The sequence below is a fragment of the Bos mutus genome, chromosome 7 (assembly GCF_027580195.1).
Source record: "Bos mutus isolate GX-2022 chromosome 7, NWIPB_WYAK_1.1, whole genome shotgun sequence".
Taxonomy (NCBI): domain Eukaryota; kingdom Metazoa; phylum Chordata; class Mammalia; order Artiodactyla; family Bovidae; genus Bos; species Bos mutus.
This window is the reverse complement of record NC_091623.1, coordinates 51,821,205-51,845,778: the sequence shown is the minus strand read 5'-3', so window position 1 is coordinate 51,845,778 and position 24,574 is coordinate 51,821,205. Positions and strand designations below refer to the sequence as shown.

The 24,574-nt window shown below is 52.6% G+C and overlaps 2 protein-coding genes across 4 annotated transcripts in view; one reads left to right on the top strand and one right to left on the bottom strand.

Annotated features, from left to right (window-relative positions):
- NANOS3 (nanos C2HC-type zinc finger 3) overlaps positions 1-1,674 on the top strand; it is a 10,079-nt gene extending 8,405 nt beyond the window's left edge. Inside the window, exon 2 of one of the 2 annotated variants that reach the window (XR_011464763.1) lies at positions 1,536-1,674. Coding sequence is in view for 1 of the 2 variants with exons in the window: in XM_070373550.1 (XP_070229651.1) it covers positions 1,536-1,603 (68 nt within the window). In the remaining variant the exon portion in view is untranslated. The remainder of the gene's footprint in view (positions 1-1,535) is intronic. The other variant, XM_070373550.1, reaches the window with a different exon arrangement.
- Positions 464-24,574, bottom strand: BRME1 (break repair meiotic recombinase recruitment factor 1). Of its 2 annotated transcripts, none has more exons than XM_070373548.1 (10): positions 24,519-24,574; positions 24,185-24,248; positions 23,605-23,656; positions 18,248-18,428; positions 14,368-14,449; positions 14,048-14,152; positions 11,394-12,674; positions 7,447-7,535; positions 4,783-4,875; positions 464-2,205 (listed from the first exon to the last, which is right to left on the bottom strand). In XM_070373548.1, the coding sequence occupies exons 3-10, from the start codon at positions 23,633-23,635 to the stop codon at positions 1,983-1,985; spliced, it is 2,085 nt and encodes a 694-aa protein (XP_070229649.1). In that variant the 5' UTR covers positions 23,636-23,656; positions 24,185-24,248; positions 24,519-24,574; the 3' UTR covers positions 464-1,982. The 2 variants fall into 2 exon arrangements, with proteins under 2 accessions (XP_070229649.1, XP_070229650.1); XM_070373549.1 differs by lacking the exon at positions 464-2,205 and adding an exon at positions 3,803-4,436 and having other exon boundaries at positions 24,519-24,568.

The following is a 24,574-nucleotide window of genomic DNA, read 5'->3' as shown; positions in this document are numbered from 1 at the left end:
CAGCAGGGGCTGCAATCTTGTGCGGAATGCAGGTGCCACGTGACCAGAGGGAAACAGCCTCACTTGTCCACTCATTCGCCAGGTGGTTTGTGAGGCTTGTCCTGTGCCAAGCACTGGGCTGGGCTTGGCCTTCAGTGGTAGATGGGACAGTGACAGTTATAACAGAAACGGGGGAGTCTAAAGGGAGCACTCAAGCTAGACAAAGCGGTCCAGGAGGGCTTCCTGGAGGAAGTGACTCCTGGAAACCTCATTCAGTTTGGTGAAATGCTGAAGGGGGTCTGGGCACTGGGGCTCACTAGGGAACTTGGTTAAATTCCGTGCGTCTGGGATGGGAGTATGCGTGCATGAAGGATGGAGGGGAAGGTGTCAGAAATTTCGGGGAAGGGCTGCTTGCTGATCGCCTTGAAGAGTTTGGACTTGAGTACTAGGGAGCTGAGAAGGGGACACGAGTAGGTCTGTGTATTAAGGGTGTGTTAGACTGTGCGTGTGTTAGACCGTGGCTAATGGGTTGGGCTGTGGGGGTGGATTTGAGGGGGTTGGAAGAAGTTGGTCCTCCAGGCAGAGGTGTTCGAGTTGGCATCAGTTTGGAGGGAAAGAACCATGAGTTTGCTGTGTGTGGGTCACCCCCCGGGGAGGGTGGCTGGAGGCTCCCTAAGGTCTGCACAGCCACAGAGGGTTCCCTCCATCTTGCTCATCAAATTCGGAGTCCAGTTTTGCAGGCCTGAGTGAGGCCAGAGCATCTGTACTTCTAACTAGATCCCCTTGACCTCCGTAGCCGGCAGGCTTTGAGTAAGCTAGGCTTACGTATCAGCAGTTACTATTACAGACTCGAAACACCTCCGCTTCTGCAGGTTTATAAGAGAAATCCGTTTTAGCAACTTTGGGGAAGTCAGCCAACAGAGGGACCGGTTTGACGGGGCGGTACCCCATTACTGCCTCTCTTAGACTGGGGGCCCCTCGGGAAGTCACCAGAAGGGAGGACCCCTTCCCATCCCGGCGGCTGTGCGGGGAACACGTTAGAAGGGTTGTGAGACTGCCTGCGGGAGAGGATAGTATTCCTGTAAGGTCTGACAAGGTCCAACTGGGAGAGGGAGGAAGCGGAAGCGACACAGAGACGATGGTCTCAGAATCTTCTTTTTTCCCCTTAAGCCCGAGGGAACAGGAAAACTTGACTCAGGGGTGGGGTGGGGTCGGGGAGCCCTCACTACGATATTGGCACGGAAAGGCTGCCTGAGGCTGTCCTCCCAGGAAACTTTCTGAGTGTAACAAATCCGGGGTTCCCGGAGCCCTGCGGCCGCGAGGGGGCAGTACGGCAGGACAGAGTTGGGAGTTTCCGTTGCTTTGTGTCTGGCTCTGGGTCCCACCTGGGACTGCCCGGGGCTGCGAATAGCACAGGGGTGCTAGTCCGGAAGGAGCCTGCAGGTGGAGCCAGAGCCCCGGCAGCTCTGCAGGTTGAGTCGGAACTTCCGGATCATCGAATCATCCTTATTACTAAATGCTTTTCCCCTCCCCCCAACTCTGCTTTTAAAATCTAGGTTCCAAAGGTGCCAGGAAGTCTTCTGGAACTCCTCCCTCTTCCTGCTGCCCCTCAACTTCTGCCTAAGGAGACTGGCGTGGGCAGGATGACGCCTTCACCTGGGGATGGGGACCCAGGCTCAGTGGAGGCTGGGTTTCAGGGAAGACCCACCCTCCGAGGATCCGCCCCCTAGACGGTGCCTCCAGCCTGGGGGCTTGGCAAAGGAGCCGGGTCTGGGACCACCGCCCAAAGCGCGCCCGCCCCCGTCACTGAAGGGGGTGGTCCTCAGGCACCCCTGCCCTTCTTCCCCAACGCTGGGCAACCAGTCAGCGCTCAATAAATGTTTATGAATGGATCAGCGTCATACGAAGCCCGGTCTTGGGACAAGGTATCGTGAACTGCGCCGCTGGGGCTGTCGCGTCCCTCAGCCTCCACATGTTACTCTGATCTCCGGTTTCCTCAACTGCTATTTGGATTTCTTTTCGCCCTGGGGCGCTGGGGTGAGGTGCTTTGGGCCGAGAAATGGCAGCTGGGGGGTCGCCCCAGCCCGGCACTTCTGAGCAGACATTTGCAGTGGAGTTAGTGCCATGAATCTTGTTTCTGTGACTTTTGTGTTTGCAGACTTTTCTGGCCACCTCTTGCATATTGACACGTCAGATGGGTAGATCCAGCACACTGGAGGCGGGGGCCTGATTTGAGGGGGCAATGGAGAAACAATTAGAGGTTCCCCCATCGTTGTCCTCACCTCAGAAGCCCTCAGTGAATGTTTAGGTTACCATTGATGCCCCAGAAACTGGGGGCCAGAGTCACATGCCAGGCCCTTCAGAACAAGGGAAGGACTTCTGGGTTGGGGCAGGGTGAGGGTTGGGGGCCATAAGGAATGGGAATATGTCCTGGTCAGTTGTGCCAGACAACAGCTTGGGCAAGGGGCACTGTGGAGGCTGTACTTCTTCAGGAGTGGGAGGGGACAGAGGTCCATCCCCACCCTGGTAGTGTGATCTGGTTCTCCTGGGGGGCTTGGCTTGGGGGGATCCCCACCCCATGTCTCCACCCCCAGATCTTGTTCCACCAGCCTTGAGGGGGCAGCAGGGAAGAAGTGCCAGTCCACATTCCTTCTCCAGTCTGAGGGCTGGCCTGAGCCTGGTCTCCACCCCCAGCCTACAAGGTCTCCTGGGGTTGAGTCAGGGCAGAATTTGGACTTCCCAGAATTTGCCCTTGGCTTTGCCATTTGATCTGGGACCTGAGGCCACCTGAGGAGGGCTGCGGTGAGCCAGGGATCAGAAACGGCCCTTGAAGACAGCCTACTGCCCAGGCTTGGAGAGAAAAGGGAAGGAGGAGAAAGAAGACATGAGGGAGGCCTCCTCAGCAGTGCCAAGGGTTTCACATGGAGTCAGGGGACACAGTACCCCAGCCACTCTCAGCTACGTACAAATGCTAATTATATAAGCCAGAGCCACTGGGGCTTGAGACCCAGGGAACAGGGTGACTGGGCACATTCTGGTGGGTTCAAGGAAGGGGCTGTACATTCTGCAGGGTAAAAAGGCTGGGGGACTCTGAGCCACCTGAATGGGATGTCCCAGGTATAAGAAGGTGGTGGCAGGAGGGCCCTCCCTGCCTTGGCCCTAGGAGTTAGGGTGCAGGGGCAACAGGCAGAGCAACAAATTAGTCTTGGGTCTGGTCCACCTAGTGGTGACCTATTTAACAGAAGCAATGTCTTCTGCAAAACGGGTTTGACAGCAGCACTTGGGACTGCTAGTGACAGTGTGACCTCACTGGGGCTGTGGTGAGGCTTGGTGGGGCAGGGTGTGCGCACGCTTGCCCTCGGCACCCTCCAGGCATTAGCTGTGTCTGCATCAGTTATGATTCCCACCCAGGGTTGCCTCCTAGACCAGGGCTTCTCGGCAGCTTGTCCCACAGAGGAGAGGCAAGGCCAACTCAGCACTGAACTCCAGCTTGGACAGTCAAGATGTCTCAGTGGGCTGATTGGTCCACAGATACTTGTGTGCTGGAATTTGTACACATGCACATCTCTGCACATACCCACCTGCTCCAGGAGAGTCTGACACTTGCTAACGCATGGGGACCCCTAGACTCCATCTGGGACTGGGGGCCCCCGGCAGTACATCAACTTGTCTTCACAAAGAGCATGAGAAACAGGAGGAGAACGAGGTGGTATTAGGGAGGTTTGTGGGCAGGCCATCAAGGAACTGAAAACACCTCCAACCGCAAACAGGTCGGTCACACGGTCTGAGGTCTGGCTAAGGCATCATTTATTAATGGGCTTCCCAGAAGAAATGGAAATCCGGTGAAAAACAAGGGTATGACCAACAAAGCGAGCCCTTTTCTCCTCCAGGAAAGAAACAAATTCTGAACCTTCAGTAACCTCAGCTAAGGAGCTGAAATTTGCAAACTCAGATAAACATCTGGGTGGCCCCGGGCCCCTGGCTCAGAAGCAGCTGGCTTCCTGGGGCCCCAGAAGGCCTGCCACAGGGAGGAGCAGGTTCCCGCCCCACGCAGCTCCCAGGGGAGGCCGATGACAGAGGCAGGGCCTCTCGTGTTTCCCGTGGGAAGCTGACTTCCCCGTCAGCTGAGGGACGGTTTCTGGGGCCCCCAGGACCGGCACGTCAGAAGGTCAAGATAGCAGGGTGGGGGGAGCGAGCACACAGGGTCTGCAGAGGGATTGTTCCCCACTGTTGGGCAGGACATTTCTGGGAGCCAGTGAGCTTGCAGGAACACACACTACAACCCCAGGCAGTTTGGAACCAGCTACAGATCCCTCCAGGACTGCTCCCCTCGGGGGAGGGTTCCGGCCCCCTTTGCGGTGTAGGGTGTGGGGGCCTTCCCGGCCGGCTTTGCTTTCCGGTAGTAGTTGAGGCGCTTGAAGGTCTCCAGGTCCCGGTGGGTGCTCATAATCAGCCGGCTGGGTGGAAACAGACCTGGGCTGTGCCCCACCTCACACTCGGGCACACTGGGCTGCTCACATCGGCTCACTCGCTCATGGGTACTCGGGTCACACCCGCATAAGCACAGGCGTGTGCACAGTCCGCATCAGCCTGCTGCAGGCAGGCTGTGACCCTTCTAGCCCCTCCTTAGAGCCTGACAACTCTGTGAAGGAGAAGCTTCCCAGAGGCCCCTCACCGGGGGGCTGGGCCCACCCTGGCTCCCCCAGATCACTGGTACACTGGGGCCTCCATCACCCACCCCTGGCTCCATTCCCTCTGCCTGTCCCAGGGACTGTGGGTCCACGGTGCCAGCCCAGCCCTTACTTCAGGTTGGAGAGCTCCATGACCAGGCCCCTCACGGTGTCCGTCGCGTCCTCTATGCTGGCGGCCTTGCAAGTCTTGATCCCCACTCGTGTCCTGGCGGGAAGGGAGGCAGGAGGACAGCTCACTGGAGAGCCCCACCAGCCTCCACTGGGGGCGCTCTGCTGAGCCTTGAGCCATCTCTCCAGAGATGAACACCTTTGACAGCCATGACGCCCCCTCCCACCAGGCAGGGTCCTGATGGCCAGCCCTATGGCTCTACCGCTGAAAATACACCCAGAATCTAGCCCCTTCCCCCACCAGGTGGCTCCTGTGGGGCAGTTGCCACACCCTCCTCGGCCCCCACCTCCTGCCCTTATATCCTGTCCCCTCAAGTGACTTGGTGGGGGGGGCTGTGGAAATGGAAACCCAGCCCAAATCTCTCCCCGCAGCCCTACACCATCCGCCGTGCCTCCAGACCCACCCACTCCCTCTTGTCCCTCTTCCCCCTGTTGCAGCCACACTGAATTCCTGGCCATTCCCGTAGCACTTCTTAGGGCTCTGAAATGTTCTTTCCAGAATGTCTCCTCTGTGGGGGTGGGGGAGGGAGAAGCTGGGAGGGGGACCCTCCCTCTCCCTCCCCATCCACCACAGGTTAAAATCTTAACCCCTTCCCTGCTATCTTTTTCTCCCCACCACTCTGCCATCTGACCAGCTAATAATTTGTCTGTTGCTCACCACCACCCCCCAAGCTCCCACCCAACTAGGGAGAAGCTGTGTTTCTCCCCAGTGCCCAGAGCAGGTCCTGGAAGACCTGGCATTGGAGGGCATCAGTGCCTATAGAAGGGGTAGACAGGCGGGGCACCACCGTATCTAATAGGTATAGCCTGTGGGGAGGGAGCAGAGGGTCATACAGCTTAGCAGATTCCTGGGCTGTCACTAGAGGAACTGTGGTTCTGCTCCCCCTGCTTTAGTCACCCTGAGATGACTGGTCAGCCTGGGCCTCAGTTTCTTGCCTTTTCTCTCTTGGCCAAGGGCCATAGAAGCAGACCCCAGGACCCACCTGGGGGCTTCCAGCCATCCACGTGGGGTTGCATTGAGGCCGTCAGAGATTCACACACGAATCTCCCTCCTTTTTGCTTAAGCAATAGTAGGGGCCTTCTCTGGTGGTTCAGAGGCTAAGAGTCCGCCTGCCAGTGCAGGGGACATGGGTGTGATCCCTGGTCTGGGAAGATTCGACATGCTGCGGAGCCACTAAGCCCATGCTTTAGAGCCTATGCTCTGCAGTCAGAGAAGCCGCCACAGTGAGAAGCCTGTGCACTGCAACAAAGAGGAGCCCGTGCTCTCTGCAACTGGAGAAAATCTGTGAGCAGCAACAAGGACCCAGCACAACAAAAATAAATGTTAAAAAAAACAACAGTGGGGCCACGTTGATTAAACTGCCTCTGGTCCCCAGGCAGGGAGCGGGTGTGTGTGTCTGTCAGGGGAAGCAACATGTGGTACCACAGGTACTATACACAGATGTGTGCAAGGGCAGGGGGTGGGAGGCCCCCCTCTTCCCTGAGGAGGAGGAGCAGGAGGAAGAGAAAGGAGACAAATTCCGCCAAGGGTTGCATCCCTCATCTCTCCTCCACACCTGCCAGACAGAAACAGAAACTTGGCCATAAATAATCAATCGGCCACCGCTCTGCAGTTTAAGTACAAGGTAACAGGAGAGGACTGTCGCCCTGTGCTGGTGGTCAGCAAGGCTGGGAGAAAGGACATGAACAGAGGTGATAGACTGGGAGAGGGAAGCTCTGGGGTGGGGGGAGAGGACCCTCCCAACACACACCTCCATGGGCTGGAGGAGCACACCCGGTGCCTATAGGAGGGAGAGAAGGTGGCTGCCTTGGGGAACAGAACCAAGCAGGAAAGAAGACGGGACAGACTGGGGACTCTGGAAGGCCCGAGGGTGCCAGAGCAGGGGTGGCCCCGAGGTCACGCAGGCCAGTGGCTCCGAGCTCTGACTGGGTCCCTACTCCCTCCATGGAGATTCAAGGAAAGCTCTGGGCTGTCTCTCCAATAAAATGCACAACATGCATTCAAACCACCACAGAGCTGGGGGCACCATCCCAAGGGACCTAGGGAGAGATGCCAGCTTGGGTACAGGGTGCTGACTGGGAGTTCTCCACTCCCAGGGAGCAGGGGGCATGGGAAGTTTGCAAGTGGGAGTGGGAACCTTCCTGGCAGTCCAGTGATTAAGACTGCATTGCAACGCAGGGGACCTGGCTTCGAACCCTGGTGGGGACTAGGATCCCATGCCAAGTGGCATGGCCGAAAAGCGAAAATGAAAAAATTTGGGGACTTCCCTAGTGGCCCAATGGTTAAGACTCTGTGCTCCCAGTGCAGGGGGCCTGGATTTGATCCCTGCTCAGGGAACTAGATCCAGCATGTTGCAACTACAACCCCGCGCAGCCACATAAGAAATTCAGGGCTTAGCAACCTTATTAGACAGAGAAAAGTGAGGCCCCTCGAGGGAGAGCCAGGGTCACCTCCATCACCCTCATTCACAAAGTGGGAGCTCAAAAGGCAAGGGTGGGGGAGAGGTGGGGGCTGGAGCCCCAGGAAAGCAGCCACGCTCCCCCTTTGAGAGACAAGAGGAGGACTCCGGCCAAGGCAAGGTCCCACGGTGCCTCCCACTCTACCTACCTCGGCTGGGCCTCAGCACGGGGGCCTCTGTCTGCACACGGGCCGGTGCCAGGCTGGCAGGGGTCCAGCTCGCCTCCTGCAGGAAACAACTGGAAAAGGAGAGTGCGCACACATGTGAGTGACCCGGCTGGGAGAAGGATAGGAGCCACGCAGGTCTGGCTTCTCCTCCACCACACTCGGAAGGCTGAGGCGTGCTTTCCTCCTGCAGAGGAGGAAAAGTGGTGTGGGGGACAGATGCCGTGACAGCCAGACCTGCAGGCCACCAGTCCGGCTGCTCTCGCCCTCCCTCCTCGATACTAGGCCTGACCCTGGGGTCCTCTCCTGGGCCCCAGTCTTCGGACAAGCTGAACTGAGCCACCGGCGGGTGGTTCCATCCCATATTCTCTGTCCCTGACCCCTGAGGCCTGGTGTGGTCTCAGGCCTGTCCTGTGGTATCTAGGAGGGGTCAGAGAGGACCCCAGGGGTGCTGACTGTGGTGAGGCGGGCGGCTGGCATGGAGGGGCAGAGTCGGCCAGATAAGCCCCGAGTTTCATGTCAAGGAAAAGATTTTGCAAATATATTTTGAAGGGAACATTCATAATTAACGGGGGAGAGAGAGCCAGATAACCCTGAGAAGCTTAAATTTCTAAAGGTCAACGGTGGTTTAATTTTCATGGAAAATGTCAGGCTCAGTGGCTCAGCGGCGCAGGTGACGGCTCTTTGCCTCTTTGGAGCCGCTGGCCCAGGGCTGTCTGTTCTTCTGAGGAGACACAAGTCCTGGGTGGGGGATGCCGTGAAGGGTTTGAGCACAACCTGCCAAGGGTCCCGGGATACAAAGGAATGGACATGAAGAACTGTCTGCAGCCCAGCAGCTTTCACTCAGGGATGACTCCAGCCCCAAGACACATCATACTGTCCGCAAACATTTTGGGTTGTCACGCCTTTGCAAGAAGGTGCTCCTCGTGTTCAGAGGGTGGGGGCTGGAGGCCAGGGATGCTGTTCAACCCCCTTCCATGTACAGGATGGCGGCCAGGCCCCCAACGCCAGCAGTGCCAAGGTTGGCACGACTGTTCTAGGCAGTGGTTTCTCCCATGCACACAGCCGACTCTCACGGAGGCAACTCTGTGACTTAAAATACAATTCAGGGACTTCCCTCGTGGTCCAGAGGTTAAGACTCTTCGCTCCCAATGCAGGGGGTCCCGGATCCGATCCCTGATCAGGGAACTAGATTCTGCGTGGCGCAACTAAGACCCAGCACAGCCAAATTAAAAAAAAAAACTCGATGCCATGGATTCACTTAAGTTTGGTCATAAGAAATGTTCTCCTTCCCAACAGGGACCACGGCTCCTACAAGGGCTGTGTAGGAGTTTGTCATGACAAAGGTAGTGCTTGTCCTGAAGGGACAGTAGTGCACCGTCCCCCTTCGGAGGCCACCCACGGGGGCCATGAGAGGGACGTGGGAGTCAGGGTTTTAAATGAGGCCCTCCTTACGAGTAGAGGGGGCTCCACTGGCCCTGGGGTGAGCATCATGTCCCCAGGGAGCCACGATAAGAGGGCAGCTGGGTGTGCAGCCAGCCTGTCACTGCTGCGAGTCCCCAGGGCCCCCCCTCAGCAGTGGAGCTCACAGCTGAGCACGCTGAGGTCGCAGGCCGAGACGCCACCCACCGGCACTCTGTTCCCACAGGGCCTTCCTGCCAGGGAGGGTTCCTGCCTTCTGGAACCTCCCCACGGGAACCTGTGCTCGGGTTGCCCCAACTTGTTCAGGAAGGCCCGGCATCAAAACAGAGCGTGCCTGGGCATCTGCGGCCCTGCCAGGGCAGTGCCTCCTGCAGCGGGCCCGTCCACCCTGGGCGCTGCTGGGTTCCTGGCGCTCCCGGCTCGGTGGTGATTTGAGTGTGCTCGCTGGCGGCACATTCAGCAGGGCTCTCCTTGGCCTGCTAGACGCGCCCAAGGTTCCAGCTGCTTCCCCAGCCCTCTCCCTCAGCCACGGCCCAAGAGGGCAGAGACTGGGAATGACCAAGCTCTTCTTTCCAAGAGAGGGGTGTGCATTTTTCAAGGGCTGGGGCTTTAATTACAACGTTTCAGCTCTGTCCAGAACCTGAGTGCCTACCTCTCCCGGGCGTCTGTGTTTAAAGGCTACAATCTAGCCACACTGTGACTCGCCTTCTGTAATCTTGATTGTCTGGTGATCACAGCAACGTGTGATGCACAGTACAAAGAATTGGAGCCAGGGCAGGGAGGCCCATGTCACAAATGACCCCTGGCCATCCCTTGGGAAGGCAGCACCTGAGACCCACATTTCCTCGACCCAGACATGGTTTCCCTCCACGGCTGGAACAGCTGGCTTCCTCCAGCTGGGCACCAGATGACGTCCTTTGCTTGTTTGGGGGCTGCATCTTAGGAAGAGACTTTTTAAGGGCAGAAATGACAGGGTACAAAATGCTCACTCTGGGAGAGGCAGATGGAATGGCGCTACTGAAAACCTCATGGGGGCAGAGACCATCCAGATCTGTTCACTCCTGCCACAGAGCAGGCTCTCAAACCTCAAAAACATTTTCAAACAGGGGACTTGCCTGGTGGTCTGGCGGATAAGACTCCACGCTTCCAATGCAGGGGGCCCAGGTTCGATCCCTGGTCGGGGAACTAAGATCCCACATGCTGCAACTAAGCCTGAGCACCCCAACTAGAGAGCTCGCATGCCACAACAAAGACCCAGAGCAACCAAAATAAAGAATAAATTAATAAAAGTTGAAAAAAATTTTTTTTCAAACACCCCAAAAATAAAGTTTTAAAACAAGGATGGCCAGAGATGGAGGCCACGTTTGTGAAGTGACATGGGCTCTGTGTTGGTTCCAGGTCAGAACGGTTGAGGCACAGCCGTAGAATCAGGCCACCTGGGCGCGATTCCCTCCCGGCTGCCTCATGGCGGGCAGGTGCCCCACCTTCCTCAGCCTTTCAGCCGCACCCCGTGTGTGGAAAGAGAACCGCCCACCTCTGAGTGTGAGGCCACAAAACACTGAGGCTCAGGTGGGCAGATCCCCGAAGGGAAGCCCTTGCAAATGCCAGCAGACAGGACCTCCCTGGTAGATAAGAATCTGCCTGCCAATGCAGGGGACATGGGTTCAATCCCTGGTCCAGGAAGACCCCACACGCCCCGGGGCAGCTGAGGCCCTGCTCCACAACTACTGAAGCCCTCAAGCCCTAGAGCCCATGCTCCGCAACAAGAGAAGTTACCGCAGCGAGAAGCCCTCACACTGCAACAGCGAAAGAGTAGCCCCCACTCACTGAGAACGAGAGAAAGGCCGCGCAACAGCAGCGAAGACCCAGCACAGCAAAATATATAAATAAATAAAAAGATGCTAACCATCATCTGACAGCAGAGTTGCCCCAAATCTTCAATTTGTAAAATAAAAAACAAAAAACAAACTGCAAAGCACAGTAAGTGAAAAACAAACAAAAACTCCAGCAGACAAACGAAAGTCCATGTGTATGTTTGAAAAAAAATGGTATCAGGCGACCCTAAAGATGGACAGAGGTTCTTCCCAGCAGGGGGGTGAGGTCCCCTCCCATGGGCCCAGTTCTGAGGTCCCTCGCTTCTTCAGGTAGCCCCTTGTGGTCTGGCGCCCTCTAGACACCCAAGGAATCTCCATGCAGAGCCGGGCACTGAGGTGTGCAGGACGCAGGTACACCGGGGGCGCTGCCTGGGCCGACAAAACGTGTGTGTATCACGCCCTGGGGCTCCTCAGCTCCCAGACGGACAGGCCCCTCAGAGAAAGGCAGGTTAACCTTCCCAGGACATCACTGGCTCCACACCCACTGAAGCTGTGACTCAGACCCCAGGACTCATCTGCTGTATAAACAGGTCACCACGTGCCCCTTTTCCCCCAACTATTGGACGCTTTGGGAGGGCTCGTGGCCGTCTGGCGCCTGCCCTGGGGCATGTGGCTGTAAATCAGGGAAGTTCTTACCTGCTCCGGTGGGGCTTCAAAGCCAGGGGCTTCCAGGGCATCCTGTATTTCACTGTCTGGCAGGAAGTCGAGTTCCAAGGCTGGTGACCCCTCCCAGATGGCCTGCTTGGAAGAGTCAGCGGGGCGCCAGGGCTGGCCTACAGGGCCTGTGGGGGTGTCTGGGCTGCTCTGGCCTGCCCCAGCATCCTGGGGAGGGCCGCCCACTGCTTCTTGGTACATCAGTATAGCAGAGGCTCTGAGGGACAAACCGAGCCCCTGGAGGTCTTGTTTGCGGCTCGGGCTCCCTAGCTCAGCTGCCTTTTCAGCTGCAGGTTGTGACAGCCCAGGCTGCGAGCACACACCTCCCAACCCTTCCTGATCCGGGCCTGGCACCTGGGTCTGACCAACATCTGGGCCCGTTTCTAAGGCTGAAGGGCTGGGATCCCCAGCTCCTAGTGTGGGTTCTTGGGTCTCATGAGGCAGAGGCAGGGAGGCTGCAAAGCACCCCAGGATGTCACCAGGGGGCTTGTCTTCCCACTGTGCCTCCCCTCTGCCTCCACTGGTCACCCCAGTGAGAGGCGTGCAGCTGAGCAGTGCCCCGCTGCAGCCTGCGTCGGGAGCCTTCCCATTGGGAGAGGCGGGCACCCTGGTGCTGACCTCCCCATCTGGCCCAGCCACCCTCAGAGCCCTGTGTTCTGGCTCAGCGGGGTCTGTGTTCACATCTGCGATAACAATGGCCCCAAGTGGTGGGCACCGAGGGCCGCTCCAGCTCCATTCTGCTTCCCTGCCAAGGGTTTGCAGGGGGAGAGGAGGGCCCAGGGCTGCAGATGGGGGCTCTGGGCCCAGGAGGCTACCTCCTTCTTCCCGGAGCCCCTCAAGTTGGTCAGCACCTGCTAGTCCTTGGGCACCTCCCTGCTGGGGGGCTCCTCGCTCTGGCCCCATCTCTCCAGAGTCACTGCCTGGCAGGGGCCCTTTCTGGCCCTGATCGCCTGGAGCCCAACCCTCCTCCGTGCTTCCACTCTTGGGCACACTGGTCCCAGGCTCTGACAGGTAGTCCTGGCCAGCTCTCTCTGAGGCCGAGGGCACCGTCCCCGACTCTGGGGAGGCGTTGGTGGAGAAGGAGGGCTGAGGATCTGCATCACTGGGCCCAGGGGTCATGGGGCTTAGGCCACTGGGCTCGGTGCAGGTGCCATCTGCCTGGGTCTGGTGTCCTGGGTCCCTGGCCTCCTGGAGGGCAAGTCCTGGGGACTCTTTCTGAGGCTGGCTCCTGGTCTGCTGTGCACTGGGTTCTGGCAGTGTTCCCTGTAGAGAGAGAAAGACTCAGCCTTGGGCCTTTAATAATCAACTGCTCTGAAGACTTTTCTAGCCATCACTGCCCCTGTATGAAGCCTCAGATGCCACGAGGCTGACAGTGCCCCCAAACAGGGATCTGTGTGGATCCTGGGTGGGTTTCCCTGGTGGCTCAGCGGTAGAGAATCTGCCTGCCAACGCAGGAGACCTGAGTTCAAGGTGAATAATACTGCAGTGAACATGGATACACAAATATCTGTTCTGTTTATGGATGTTACCCATGTTTTGTTTAATTCATTCATCCATCAACAGACACTTGTGGCCATATGGTTTTTACACCTTCCTCTGAGTCTACTTAATGCCCTGGAGATCCATCCAAGTGGTTATGTGTATCACACTAGTTTGCTCCTTTTTTTGGAAATTGTGTTCTGTGGTGTCAATGAACCACGATTTGTTCAACCGTTCACCCGCTGAAAGATACGTGGAGTGTTTCTGGTCTGGGGAAATTACAAACACAGCTGCTGGGAACGCCTACCAATCACTTTTTAGGGGAGTGTGTTCCAGAGACAGCGAACGTGACCCCTGGAGCTCACAGGGGTAAGGACAAGACAGCATGCTGTAAAAGCCCCCTCGGCTCATGCAAAAGCTTCTGAGAGGCAAAGGGGTTTAGGGACAGAAATTCAGGCTGCCTTTCTTAATTCATTTTTAATTGGAGGATAATTACTTTATAATATTGTGTTGGTTTCTGCCATACAACAATGTGAATCAGCTGTAATTTTATCTATATACATATATAAAATCCCTTCCCTCCTACCTCGTCCCCCACCCCAGCCCTCTAGGTCATCACAGAACCCTGAGGTGAGCTCCCTGTGCTATGCCCGGGCTGCCTTTCTGAGTTTCGCTACTTTCACCCAATTTGGGGCACAGAGCTCTGGCCTCCACAGTTTCAGTGCAGGCACGCTGCCCCGAGCGCCTCTCACAGGCCTGCAGGCTGCTGACACAGCCCCTGCTGTCCACAGATGCCTTTAGTGCTAAATATGGTGGTGGTGGGGCTGTGGAGAGGTGCAGGGCTGTGTGCATGCTCAATCGTGTCTGATTCTTTGCGACCCCATGGACTGTAGCCCGCCAGGCTCCTCCATCTGTAGGATTTCCCAGGCAAGAATACTGGAGTGGGTTGCCATTTCCTTCTCCAGGAGATCTTCCTGACCCAGGAATCAAACATGTGTCTCCTGCATCTCCTGCACTGGCAGGCAGGTTCTTTACCACTGAGCCACCTGGGAAGCCTAGTCATTGTCAAAGGAAACCAAGGTTGAACTTGGCTGCTGAGGTGGGGCCAAGAGGTGGTACACCTACAGAGCTCAGCCTGGCTGATGGTAGGACCTTACCGAGCTGAACACCCCCATCCTGAGGCCCTCTTCCCTCCTCTCTGCTTGTCTCGTCACTGTCTTCCTGGGTTTTGCAAACTGGGGGACAAACTTCCCCACTGAGTTCTGTGAAGCAGATAACAACAAGAACAAAACAGCAGTAAAGATAAAGGAGGAATGAGGTCTTGGAAATCAAGCGCGAAAATCCCCAGACCGGTTTCTGTCTTGCAGTCTGTGCCTTCCAGCCCCAGTGCACACTCCCACCAGCAGCTGCTGCTGCTGGACACAGACCAGCTCCCCAGCATCTTCTGTGCCTATGTGAGGCTACAGAGCAGGCTCACCTGGGAAGGAGGAAGGGGAACTGGCTCCCTTTCTGGCTGCCCAAGGAGCCCCGAGGGAGCGTCTGCTTCATTATCAGGAGAGCTGGAAGGAGAAAGACAAAACAGGGGAGGTTCTCAAGTCCTCCTACCCCGCCGTTAACTTGTGTAGCGAGACAAACAATGGAATCCAAAGGCAGAGGAGTGCTCAGAGTCTCCAAAGAGGGCGGCCCTGGAGCACCTGCTGAGAAAGGGCAGGGTGGAGAAGGGACGCATGACTGCCAAGAAGCCGTCCAGAGTCCCATGCCTAGAAGCCAAGCTGCCTTCTCTGGCAGCACTTTACTCTTCTAATTCCAGTAACTGGCTCCTGGAATAAGAACAGGGATTCTCATTTGGACTGACATCCCAGCCCCCAATTCTACAAATGCTAAAAAGTTGCAGATACAAAAAACAAAAAACAAAAAAAAAACGCAGTGTCTAAAAACACGGGTGTATTCATAATTGCCAAAATGTGGAAGCAATTGAGAGGCCCTCAGCGGGTGACTGGATAACTAAACTGTGGTAGGCCTTTCCTGATGGTCCAGTGGTAAAGAATCTGCCTGCCAGTACAGGGGACACTGGTTCAAGTTCTGGTCTGGGAAGATCCCACATACCGAAGGGGACAAGAAGCCCATGTGCCATAGCTACTGAGCCCCTGATTTAAAGCCTGATTACTGAGCCCATGCGTTGCAAGTACTGAAGCCCATGGGTCCTAGAGCCTGTGATCAGCAACATGAGAAGCCACAGCAATGAGAAGCCCACACCACAACCAGAGAGGAGGCCCTGCTCTCCACAACCAGAGAAAGCCTACACACAGTAACAAAGACCCAATCCAGCATGGCCAAAGATAGATAAATAAATAAAATAATTTTCAAAATAAATAAACTCTGGTACATGAAGTGGGACAGCATGCAGTGCTAAGAAGAAACAAGCTCTCCTCTACTCAGTGCTCTGTAATGGCCTATATGGGAAAAGAACCTAAAAAAGAGTACACGTGTGTACAACTGATTCACTTTGCTGTACACCTGAAACTAACACAACACTGTAAATCAATTAGACTCCAATAAAAAAAATTTGAATTAATTTTTGACCACACCCCAAGGAATGCAGAACTTCCTAAACTAAGGATCGAACTGGTATTCCCTGCACTGGAAGGGTGGAGTCTTAACCACTGGATCACCAGATAAGTCCAAACTTTTTAAAAATAAACAAACAAAATTATGCTATCTGCTTTTTAAAATAAAATTAAAAAAAATAAACGAGCTCTCAAGCCATGAAGACACGTGGAGATACCTTAAATGCATGTTACCATGTGAAAGAAGCTGATCTGAAAAGGCTATGTATCGTATGATCCCAATTATACGATATTCTGGAAAGGGCAAACTATGAAGACAATGAAAAAGACCAGTGGTTACCCAGGGTGTGGTGAAGGGAAGATGAGTAGACTAGGATTTTTATGGCTGTGAAAGAACTATGCATGATGTTGTACTGATACATGTTATTATTCCTCTAGTCAAACCCACAGAGTGTACAACACACAGAACGTAAACTTTGGGGCTTCTCTGCTGGTCCAATGGATAAGAATCCACTTGCCAATGCAGGAGACCCGGGATCAGTCCCTGGTCCAGGAAGATCCCACATGCTGCGTGGCAACTTAGTGTGAGTGCCGCAGCTTCTGAGCCTGTGCTCTAGAGCCGGGGAGCTGCAACTACAGAAGCCCTCATGCCTTAGAGAACACGCTCTGCAACAAGAGAAGCCACTGCAATGAGAAGCCCATGCACCGCAACTACAGAGGAGCCTCTACTTGCCACAACTAGCAAAAAGCCAGTGCAGCAACAAAGACCCAGCACAACCAAAATTAAACAATAAAAAAAAAAATCTGAAGTAAACAATGGACTGTGGGTGATTAACATGTGTCAGTGTAGGTTCAGTTCAGTCATTCAGTCGTGTCTGACTCTTTGCGACCCCGTGGACTGCAACACGCCAGGCTTCCCTGTCCACATGCTATAAGCCACATTACTGTGGCTTCATCCTTGGTAAAAAAAATGTACCATTCTGGTGAGTGATGGCGGTCACGAGGGATGTGGGAGGGCAGAGGGTATATCAGAAATCACTGTATCTTCCTCTCAATTTTATTGTAAACCTAAAACTGCTCTAAAAAAATAAAGTCTTTTTTAAAAACTGGTGAGACTTACGGTTATATCCAAACAAATGTAGATATATATATTGTAAAAAAAAAAAAATCAGAATCTGGAACTGAAACTTCATGATTTCAACTTTAGAAGTAGAGCAGGATAAAGCACGAAGCTACGCTAATGGGCTTGGATCGTGCCAAGGGAGGTTATGGAGACAGAATAAGTCTAGATACTGAGAGCAACCGTCTGCTCAAAATTTTTTAATTGGGATGGGTTGTTTGGGCGGCTTCTGGGGTACTGGCAAGGTTTCATTTCTCAACATAAATGTGCTAGGCTGATTGATTCATGTTGCTTTTTTTCTGCTACATTTCCGCACAGGCGGTATTTCTTAATAAAACATTAAAAAAACAGAAACAAAGGGATTGGAACCCACTTCTGCGGGTTCTGATTATTCTTTTGGACTCAGACAGCAGGGTGGGCAGCAGCCATGACCCCATCAGACCTGATGGCCTCTCTAGGGTGAGGGACATGGTGACACCATCGTGTGTGTCTGGGAGAGTGGCTTAGCTGTGACATGTGGCCCCTCTCTTCCTATCACACATGCAGCTTTAGCCCTAAGACTGCCAAGTCCTGAAATCAGACATGCACCCCAGAAAATGGTCCTGTCAGCCTGACCGCATGCCTTACTTTTTCATGCAGAAAATGTGCTATACCAATCCACAGTGCTTTCTCTGAAGACTTCGGAAAGCAGGAACTTTCCTTCTCCCAACTCCTAATAACCCTTTCTACTTTGCTGCAGTTACATATGGCTTACCCCCATGGAGACTAAATGGCTCGCCAGAGATTTCCTTTCTTCCCACCGTGTTTAATTACATATTTCTTGAAAATATATGGGAACTGGGAAGCCATAGTAGTGAAGGCACAGGAACCAGACGAAGCCAGAACCACAGCCCACCCTGTGTGAGCTTAGTGGCCCTGGGTAAGTCATTTGATTGCTTGAACCCTCAGAGTCTTCATCAGTCAAATGGAGTTAAAAACCTGTGTCACAGTGCCATGAGGATTAAATAAATGGATGTGTGTAAAGTATTTATTATTAGCACACTTCCTGGAACATAAAGATGCTTAATCCTCTCCTATAGGTTATTATTTCACAGACCCACAACTCCTTCAGTCCCATTAAGAAGGAATATGGGAGGACTTCCCTGGTGGCACACTGGATAAGAATTTGCCTGCCAATGCAGGGGACACAGGTTCAACCTTTGGTCCAGGAAGATTTCACCTGCCATGGGGCAACTAAGCTTGTGCACCACGACTACTGAGCCTGTGTGCTACAGCTACTTATGCCCACATGCCTAGAGCCTGTGCTCCACAACAAAAGGCGCTGCAATGAAAAGCCTATGTACTGCAACGAAGTGTAGCTTCCGCTGTCTGCAACTGGAGAAAGCCCATACGCAGCAACAAAGACTCAATTCAGCCAAAAATAAATAAGTAAACAAGAAATAAATAAAATTTAATTAAAAAAAAATATATATATACTTTTCTCACTAGAGAGGAGTCTCTAAAGCAAAACTTCAAGAACCTCAATCCAAGGGCCCTGACCCCTGTCGGGGAGGCATAGCACTGGCTGGGTCATCTTGGCTGGTTCCCTGTCCTTTGCATCCTGTCCACTAGGTCACTGTGCTGTGCCCACCATCAGCGGAGAGGCTTGCTGGATGTTCTGAGCCACCTACCTGGAGGCTGCCTGTCCTGGTTCCTCCCTACTCTGCTCTGCAGAAGGAGTGAGTCCTGATCCACCTTCTGATTCTTCAGGGTGACGCCAAGAGTCTAACAGGGAACTCTGGCTGGTGGCCCCATCAGAGTCTTCTATCCTTGGGTTCTTTGGAAGTTTCGGAAGATGGAGTCCTTCCCTTCCTGGTTTGGAGACAAAAGAAGATTAAGGAGGCTTCCCTTCATGGTGGTCCAGTGGTTAAGAATCTGCCTGCTAATGAGGGGGGACACAGGTTCAATCCCTGCTTTGGGAAGATCCTACGTGTCACGTGGCCACTACTGACACAATTAGGATAAATTACAGGAAAGTCAGTGTTGTCTAGTGGAACCCAACAAGAGAAGCCACCACAATGACAAGCCTGTGCCCCGCGATGAAGAGCAGACACTGCTCGCTGCAACTAGACCAAAGCCCTCACTCAGCAGTGAAGCCCCAGCACAGCCAAAAATAAACAAATGAAAAGAAAAAAAAAAAAAGAATTGAAGGGGTGGGGGACAGTGGGAGCACACACTGCCATGACCAACAACCAAACACATCTGGGTCGCTGATGCAACATGAGCAGGCTTGTGCAAAGGGCAGGAAATTCCTGCTCTGATGCTTGCTTGGAGAGTGAGAGATGGGATGGACTGTCATCCAGGTGGGACCCACGAACTTATGGGGCCATGGGATTCAAAGGCTTTTAACTTGTGGTCTAGTCATGACAGATGCTGAATCCTGAGGTGACCTGGCCTGGCTCAGAATCACAAGACAACCTGTCCAGCTGACTGTTTCTCTGGGGAAGTGGTGAGAGGTGTGTGCTGGTTCCCTTGGATCTCAGCTCAAATTGTCCCTACAGAGGGGCCATTTTTTTTTTTTTTTGGTGAGAGGGCATGTGGGATCTTAGTTCCCCAACCAGGGCTCAAACCTGTGCCCCCTGTGGAAACACAAGAGTCTTAACTACTGGACCACCAGAGACATCCCTGGAGGAGCCATTCTTGCCCTTTCTATAGAGCAACTCCTCTAGAACCCATGCTCTGTCATATTCACTTTACATCTTTTCTGCAAGCGTCCGATGTACTAGGTCATTTACTGTCTCCTCCACTACAACATGTCCATGCAAAGAGGGGCCTCATTTATTAGTGGCTAGATGAGCACCTAATAAACTGTTGGTGCTCAATAAATGGGGCTTCCCTGACAGATCAGTTGGTAAAGAATCCGCCTGCAATACAGGAGACCCTGGTTTCATTCCTGGGTCGAGAACCGCTCAATAAATACTTGGAAGATGACTGAGTAAACGCATGAGAAAATCCAGATCACCTCCCAGAAAATGCGGATGACATTGAATTTTATGTACCACTCTGGTTTTCCATGACACTTGCAGAATATCCAACCTGGGAAAACTGGGACCCAGAGTCATCGAGCGGTAAGGAGCTGACTTCTCAGCTCGGTTGCCTCTTGGTCCCTGCTACATTCCTAAAAATACCTTTCCCATCACTGAAAGCAATTCAGAGCCTAAAGGTGCTTATTAACTTCTATTTGTTTAATGAAGGGAATTCCCTTATATAGAAATTGCCAGTAGTGGCTGACTTGGCAGAATGCTCCAAAATCTGGCCCCAAATGAACCATTTATTCAATGAACAAATAATAAGGGTTGACTCTAGTTCAGTTCCATGCCAGACACTGTCCTGAGGAGTCAGGTATGTTATGATAAAACTTCGAGGTAGAGTCTTCATGTTATGCCCATGTTACGGATGAGCAAGCTGAGGCCTGGAGAGATCAAAGACTCTGAAATGGGATTCACGCAGTCCAGCTCCAGAGCCTTCACACTTAAGTGTACCCAAACACTTACTGAACACTTACTATATACTGCATCTCCTCTGACCAGGCAGTGAGAACAAAAAGATAAACCAAACTCAGGTCTGATTTTTCTGGAGGTTGTCACAAAGACCTTTCCAAACTCAGCTCCTTATATTGTTGTTCAGTTGTGTCCGACTCTTTGTGACCCCCATGGCCTGGAGCACGCCAGGTTTCCTTGTCCTTCACCATCTCCTGGAGCTTGCTCAAACCCATGTCCATTGAGTCAGTCACGCCATCCAACCATCTCGTCCTCTGTTGTCCCCTTATCCTCCTTATATATCTTGAAGTAAACCCACTGAGAGTTTCCCAGGTAGCTCAGTGGTAAAGAATCCGCCTGCCAATGCAGGAGACCCTGGTTTGATCTCTGGGTCAGGAAGATCCCCTAGAGAAGGAAATGGCAACCCACTCAAGTACTTCTTGCCTGGGAAATCTCATGGACAGAAGCGCCTGGAGGGCTATAGTCCATGAGGTTGCAGAGTCAGACACAAGTAAAACAACAAATCCATTGAATGAGCTCCTTTCCTCCAACACTGAATGCTAGGGGCCTCCTCAGCGTCCATTTGGCTTTTTGGGTTCCACTAGACCACAGTGACTTTCCTGTAATTTCTCCTAATTCTGTCCGTTACAGTTCACACAGGCCAATTTAGAACTCTACCCCACTGCTGTGTATTTGATTAGCTCCCTTGGTCAGAAGCATTTTTCCTTTACCCTTGACTAGACTTTGAAGGTATCAACTGCAGGATCTAAATCTCATCTTGATCTCATCTTCACCGTGCTTCCCACTCCTGCCCACCTTATGGACCCACCCTGGCACTGCACCCAGAGCAAAGCTCCAATGAATGCTTCTTATACAAACACATTTCCATTTTGTGGTCTGCCAGGAAATGCAAAAATATAGCCGCTTCATTTGTTTAGTTTCTTAAGAAGTCCAAACACTAGCTTGCTTTGCTCATCCAATGGACATTTATTAGTACCAAATAAAAAGCAAAAATACCAACAGGAGTGAAGAGGCTCCCATTTTCTTCCTGTGATCCATCCCCACAGGATTAATTTAAGAAAAACGAAAGCAGAACCTTGTGTTCAACACTAAAGGCCAAAGACATCAGGAGGGAAAGGGTTTTTTCACCACCTGCCAGAATCGTTTTTCTTTTTCCCCACCCATCCAGGACACACAGAAAGAACTTTCCTGGGCCAGCCCAGGGTCCACTGAGCTGAGGAGTCCACTGCCAAGAGAGGCCCCAAATGACCTGCTGTGGGTGGGCCTGGCTGGCCCCAGCTTCCTCCTCCAGTGTCACAGAAATTCCTGTGCCTCCAAGCAGCTTGTTACTCATCTCTGCACAAACATCTTTTTTTTTTTTTTTAATAATTCTATTTATTTATTTTTGGCTGTGCTGGGTCTTTGTCCCAGCTCAAGCTTTTTTCTAGCTGTGGTATGAAAGCTTCTCACTGCAGTGGCTTCCCTTTTTGCGAAGCACAAGCTCTAGGGCACACAGGCTTCAGTAGTTTGGGCTTCGAGGCTCTAGAGTGCAGGCTCAGTAGTTCTGGTGCAGGGGCTTACTTGCTCCATGGCATGTGGGATCTTCCCAGACCAGGGCTCGAACCCCTGTCTCTTGCACTGACAGGTGGATTCTTTACCACTGAGCCACCAGGGAAGCCCTTACACCAAACATCTTTGATCTGTTGATTTCTTTCCTGCCCTACATCCTACTCTTGAAGTTCATTAGCCACTAGGTGAAGGGATCATTCTTAAATTTTTAAGAAATTTAAATTCCTTAGCCAATGACAGCGGAATGGAGCTATACCACATAATACTGGATGTTTTCCTTCTGAACGAGGCAATTCTCTATGTGTACTGAGAGGTAAAGATGATCTTCAAAACCCATGAAGCTGAAAATCAGAGGTTGCAGATCAGTATGTTGATGATTATATTCACCCAGTAAAAACACTGTATTTGTGTATATAAAGAAAAATCTGGAAGTAGGGTACTGAGATTTATTTACTGTTTTTTATGCTACACGATGTGGTTGATCCAGGCTTCCTTAGTGGCTCAGTGGTAAAGAATCCGAGTGCCAATGCACAAGACACGGGTTTGATCCCTGGGTCAGGAAGATACCCTGGAAAAGGAAATGGCAACCCACTCCAGCATTCTTGCCTGAGAAATCCCATGGACAGAAGAGCCTGGGGGGGCTACAGTCCATGGGGTCGCAAAAGAGTTGGACACAACTGAGTGACTAAACAACAACGCGGTTGACCATCATCCTATGGTTATGGGCGGCTTTAACATTAGCGGAAGGTGAGCAAAGGGTAGACTGAACTCTGAAATATTTTTACAACCTTTCTGTAAGCTCAAAATTGTTTCAAAATGAAAAAAATAATAATCTGAAAGGACAATCGTAACAGCAGCATATATTTGTGTCCCGCCATGCATCTACTTTCAGTGCTTTACAAATACTAATCCACATGTGAGCTCTAGGGCAAAGTTCTCAGCTTTGGTACTATTGACATTTGGGGTACTACTGGCATTTGGGGCCAGGTCATTCTGGGCTGGGGGGGCTGTCCTCTGCATGCTATGATTTTGAGCAGCATCTCTGCTCTCGACCCATGAAATGCCAGTACCTCTCACCCACCCAAACAAACACACCAGTTGTAAAACCCCACAGTGTCTCTAGGGACTTCCTTGGTGGTCCAGTGGTTAAGACTCCTGCTCCCAATGCAGGGGGTTCAATCTCTGGTCAGAGAACTAGATCCCACCGGCCACAACTGAAAGATTCCACATGCCACAATTAGGACTTGGCATAGCCAAATAAATGAATCAATACTTTAAAAAAAAAGTCTCTAGATATTGCCAAATGTCCTCTGGAATCAAACTGCTCCCCGCAACAGGATGAGAATCACTGTTCTAAAGGACAAGGTAGGGAGGTGGGAGGGAGGTTCTAGAGGGAGGGGACATACTAATACTTATGGCTGACTCATGTTGATATGTGGCAGAAACTAACACAATATTGTAAAGCAATTATCCTCCAATTAAAGATAAATTTTAAAATATTTTAAAAAGAAAATGGTATGTGCTCTTTATTATCCCCTACTTACAGGAGGAAAGTGAGACAAAGAGTAAGTTATCTGCCATCACACAGGGAGATGAATCTAGGTTTTTTGCTCAAGCCACATACCAGCACATCAAGCTCTATTCACAGGTCATCTCTGAGAGTGGACCTGTATAGAAGCTGTACCCCTCCCTGAAGCCTGCAGGCCTCCCCTAGGCTGTGGGATCCCACTACAAGCTGGAGGAAGCTCCATAAAGCTTTCACTTTTTACTATAAGCACTTCTCCATAACTTACACTTGCACTAAGTCATCATGTGTATTAAATCATTGTTGTTATTTTAAGGAGCTTGGTGTGGTCACCTTAGCATTTCTGCAATAAGCCCACATTCCTCCTAACAGCAGAAGCAGCAATAAAAATGTGTCAATTTGATCATCCAAATACCTGAGGTCCGAAGCTTCTTCCTCTTACTCATTTTCTCTCTCCCTAGAGAAATCTGAAAACAAGGAGCAAATCTCATCATTACAAGCAGTTCCTATCTCTGGGTTACAGGACCCAGTGGCCTTGGCTGAGGCCACCTCTCCTCCACCTAGACCTATCTGGCTGCCCCAGGGGTCAACAGAGCCCCAGTAGGGCAGAGGATGGGAATCATAGCTACCTTAGGCTATCTCGGGGTGAGAATTTAAACTTCTCCACGCTGCAGAGAGGGAACTGCCTATTTTCTGCCCAGGATCTGAGAGCACCTGGGCCGGGGTATGGCCCCTCTAGTCTCTAAGATGGGGCAGCCTATGTGAAGCTCCCTTCCTCCAGGCTGGGGTACTTGGGACCCTTCCAGGGACACCCCAGGATTTTCGAGGTGACACATGGGGCCTGCAAGGTAATCTGAGGGCTTTAGAGGGGGACCTGGGGACCTTTCAAGGGATGGGAAGGCCCTTTGGAGGATGCCTGGGGCCTTGGGGGAGGCCGGAGTCACCACCACAGGTCCATTCCTTCCAGCCTAGGAGCCAGACAAGCCCAAACTGACCTGGGCCAGAGAAGATGTTGAGGTCCCTCTGTCGTTACCAGGAACTGGGAAGGTCTACCTGGACCTGCTGGGGGATAATTCGGTTATTTCTGTAAGGTTTTGTTTTGTTTTGTTTTGTTTTTTTTTAAACAATTAAAGGCAAAGTTGTCCCTCACGGAGGCCGGGCACCTCGAGGTCTGAGGCCCGAGTGCTGCGGACCTGGCTTCTGGTGACCAGGCCCATCCTAACCCTACCCTGGGCGCCGAAAGTGAGAACTGCCTAAACCAGGAAAGACCAGAGCTCGCAGGTGAACCGGCCACACCGTGAACCCAGAGGCCGCCACCACCCCTCACACCTGCAATCGCTCCGCCTCTTTCCCGCGCACTACGAGGCCCTGCCGCGCACGCGCTA

Excerpts from the sequence above, each read along its gene's own strand:
- BRME1 (XM_070373548.1), bottom strand. The coding sequence starts at position 23,635 with ATGAGTAAGAGGAAGAAGCTTCGGACCTCAG. Across the intron at positions 4,876-7,446 it reads CGTGCTGAGGCCCAGCCGAG|GACACGAGTGGGGATCAAGA; the intron begins GTAGGTAGAGTG and ends CCTTCCCGCCAG. Across the intron at positions 2,206-4,782 it reads ATGGAGCTCTCCAACCTGAA|GCCCCCGCCTCCAGTGTGCT; the intron begins GTAAGGGCTGGG and ends CCCTCAAATCAG.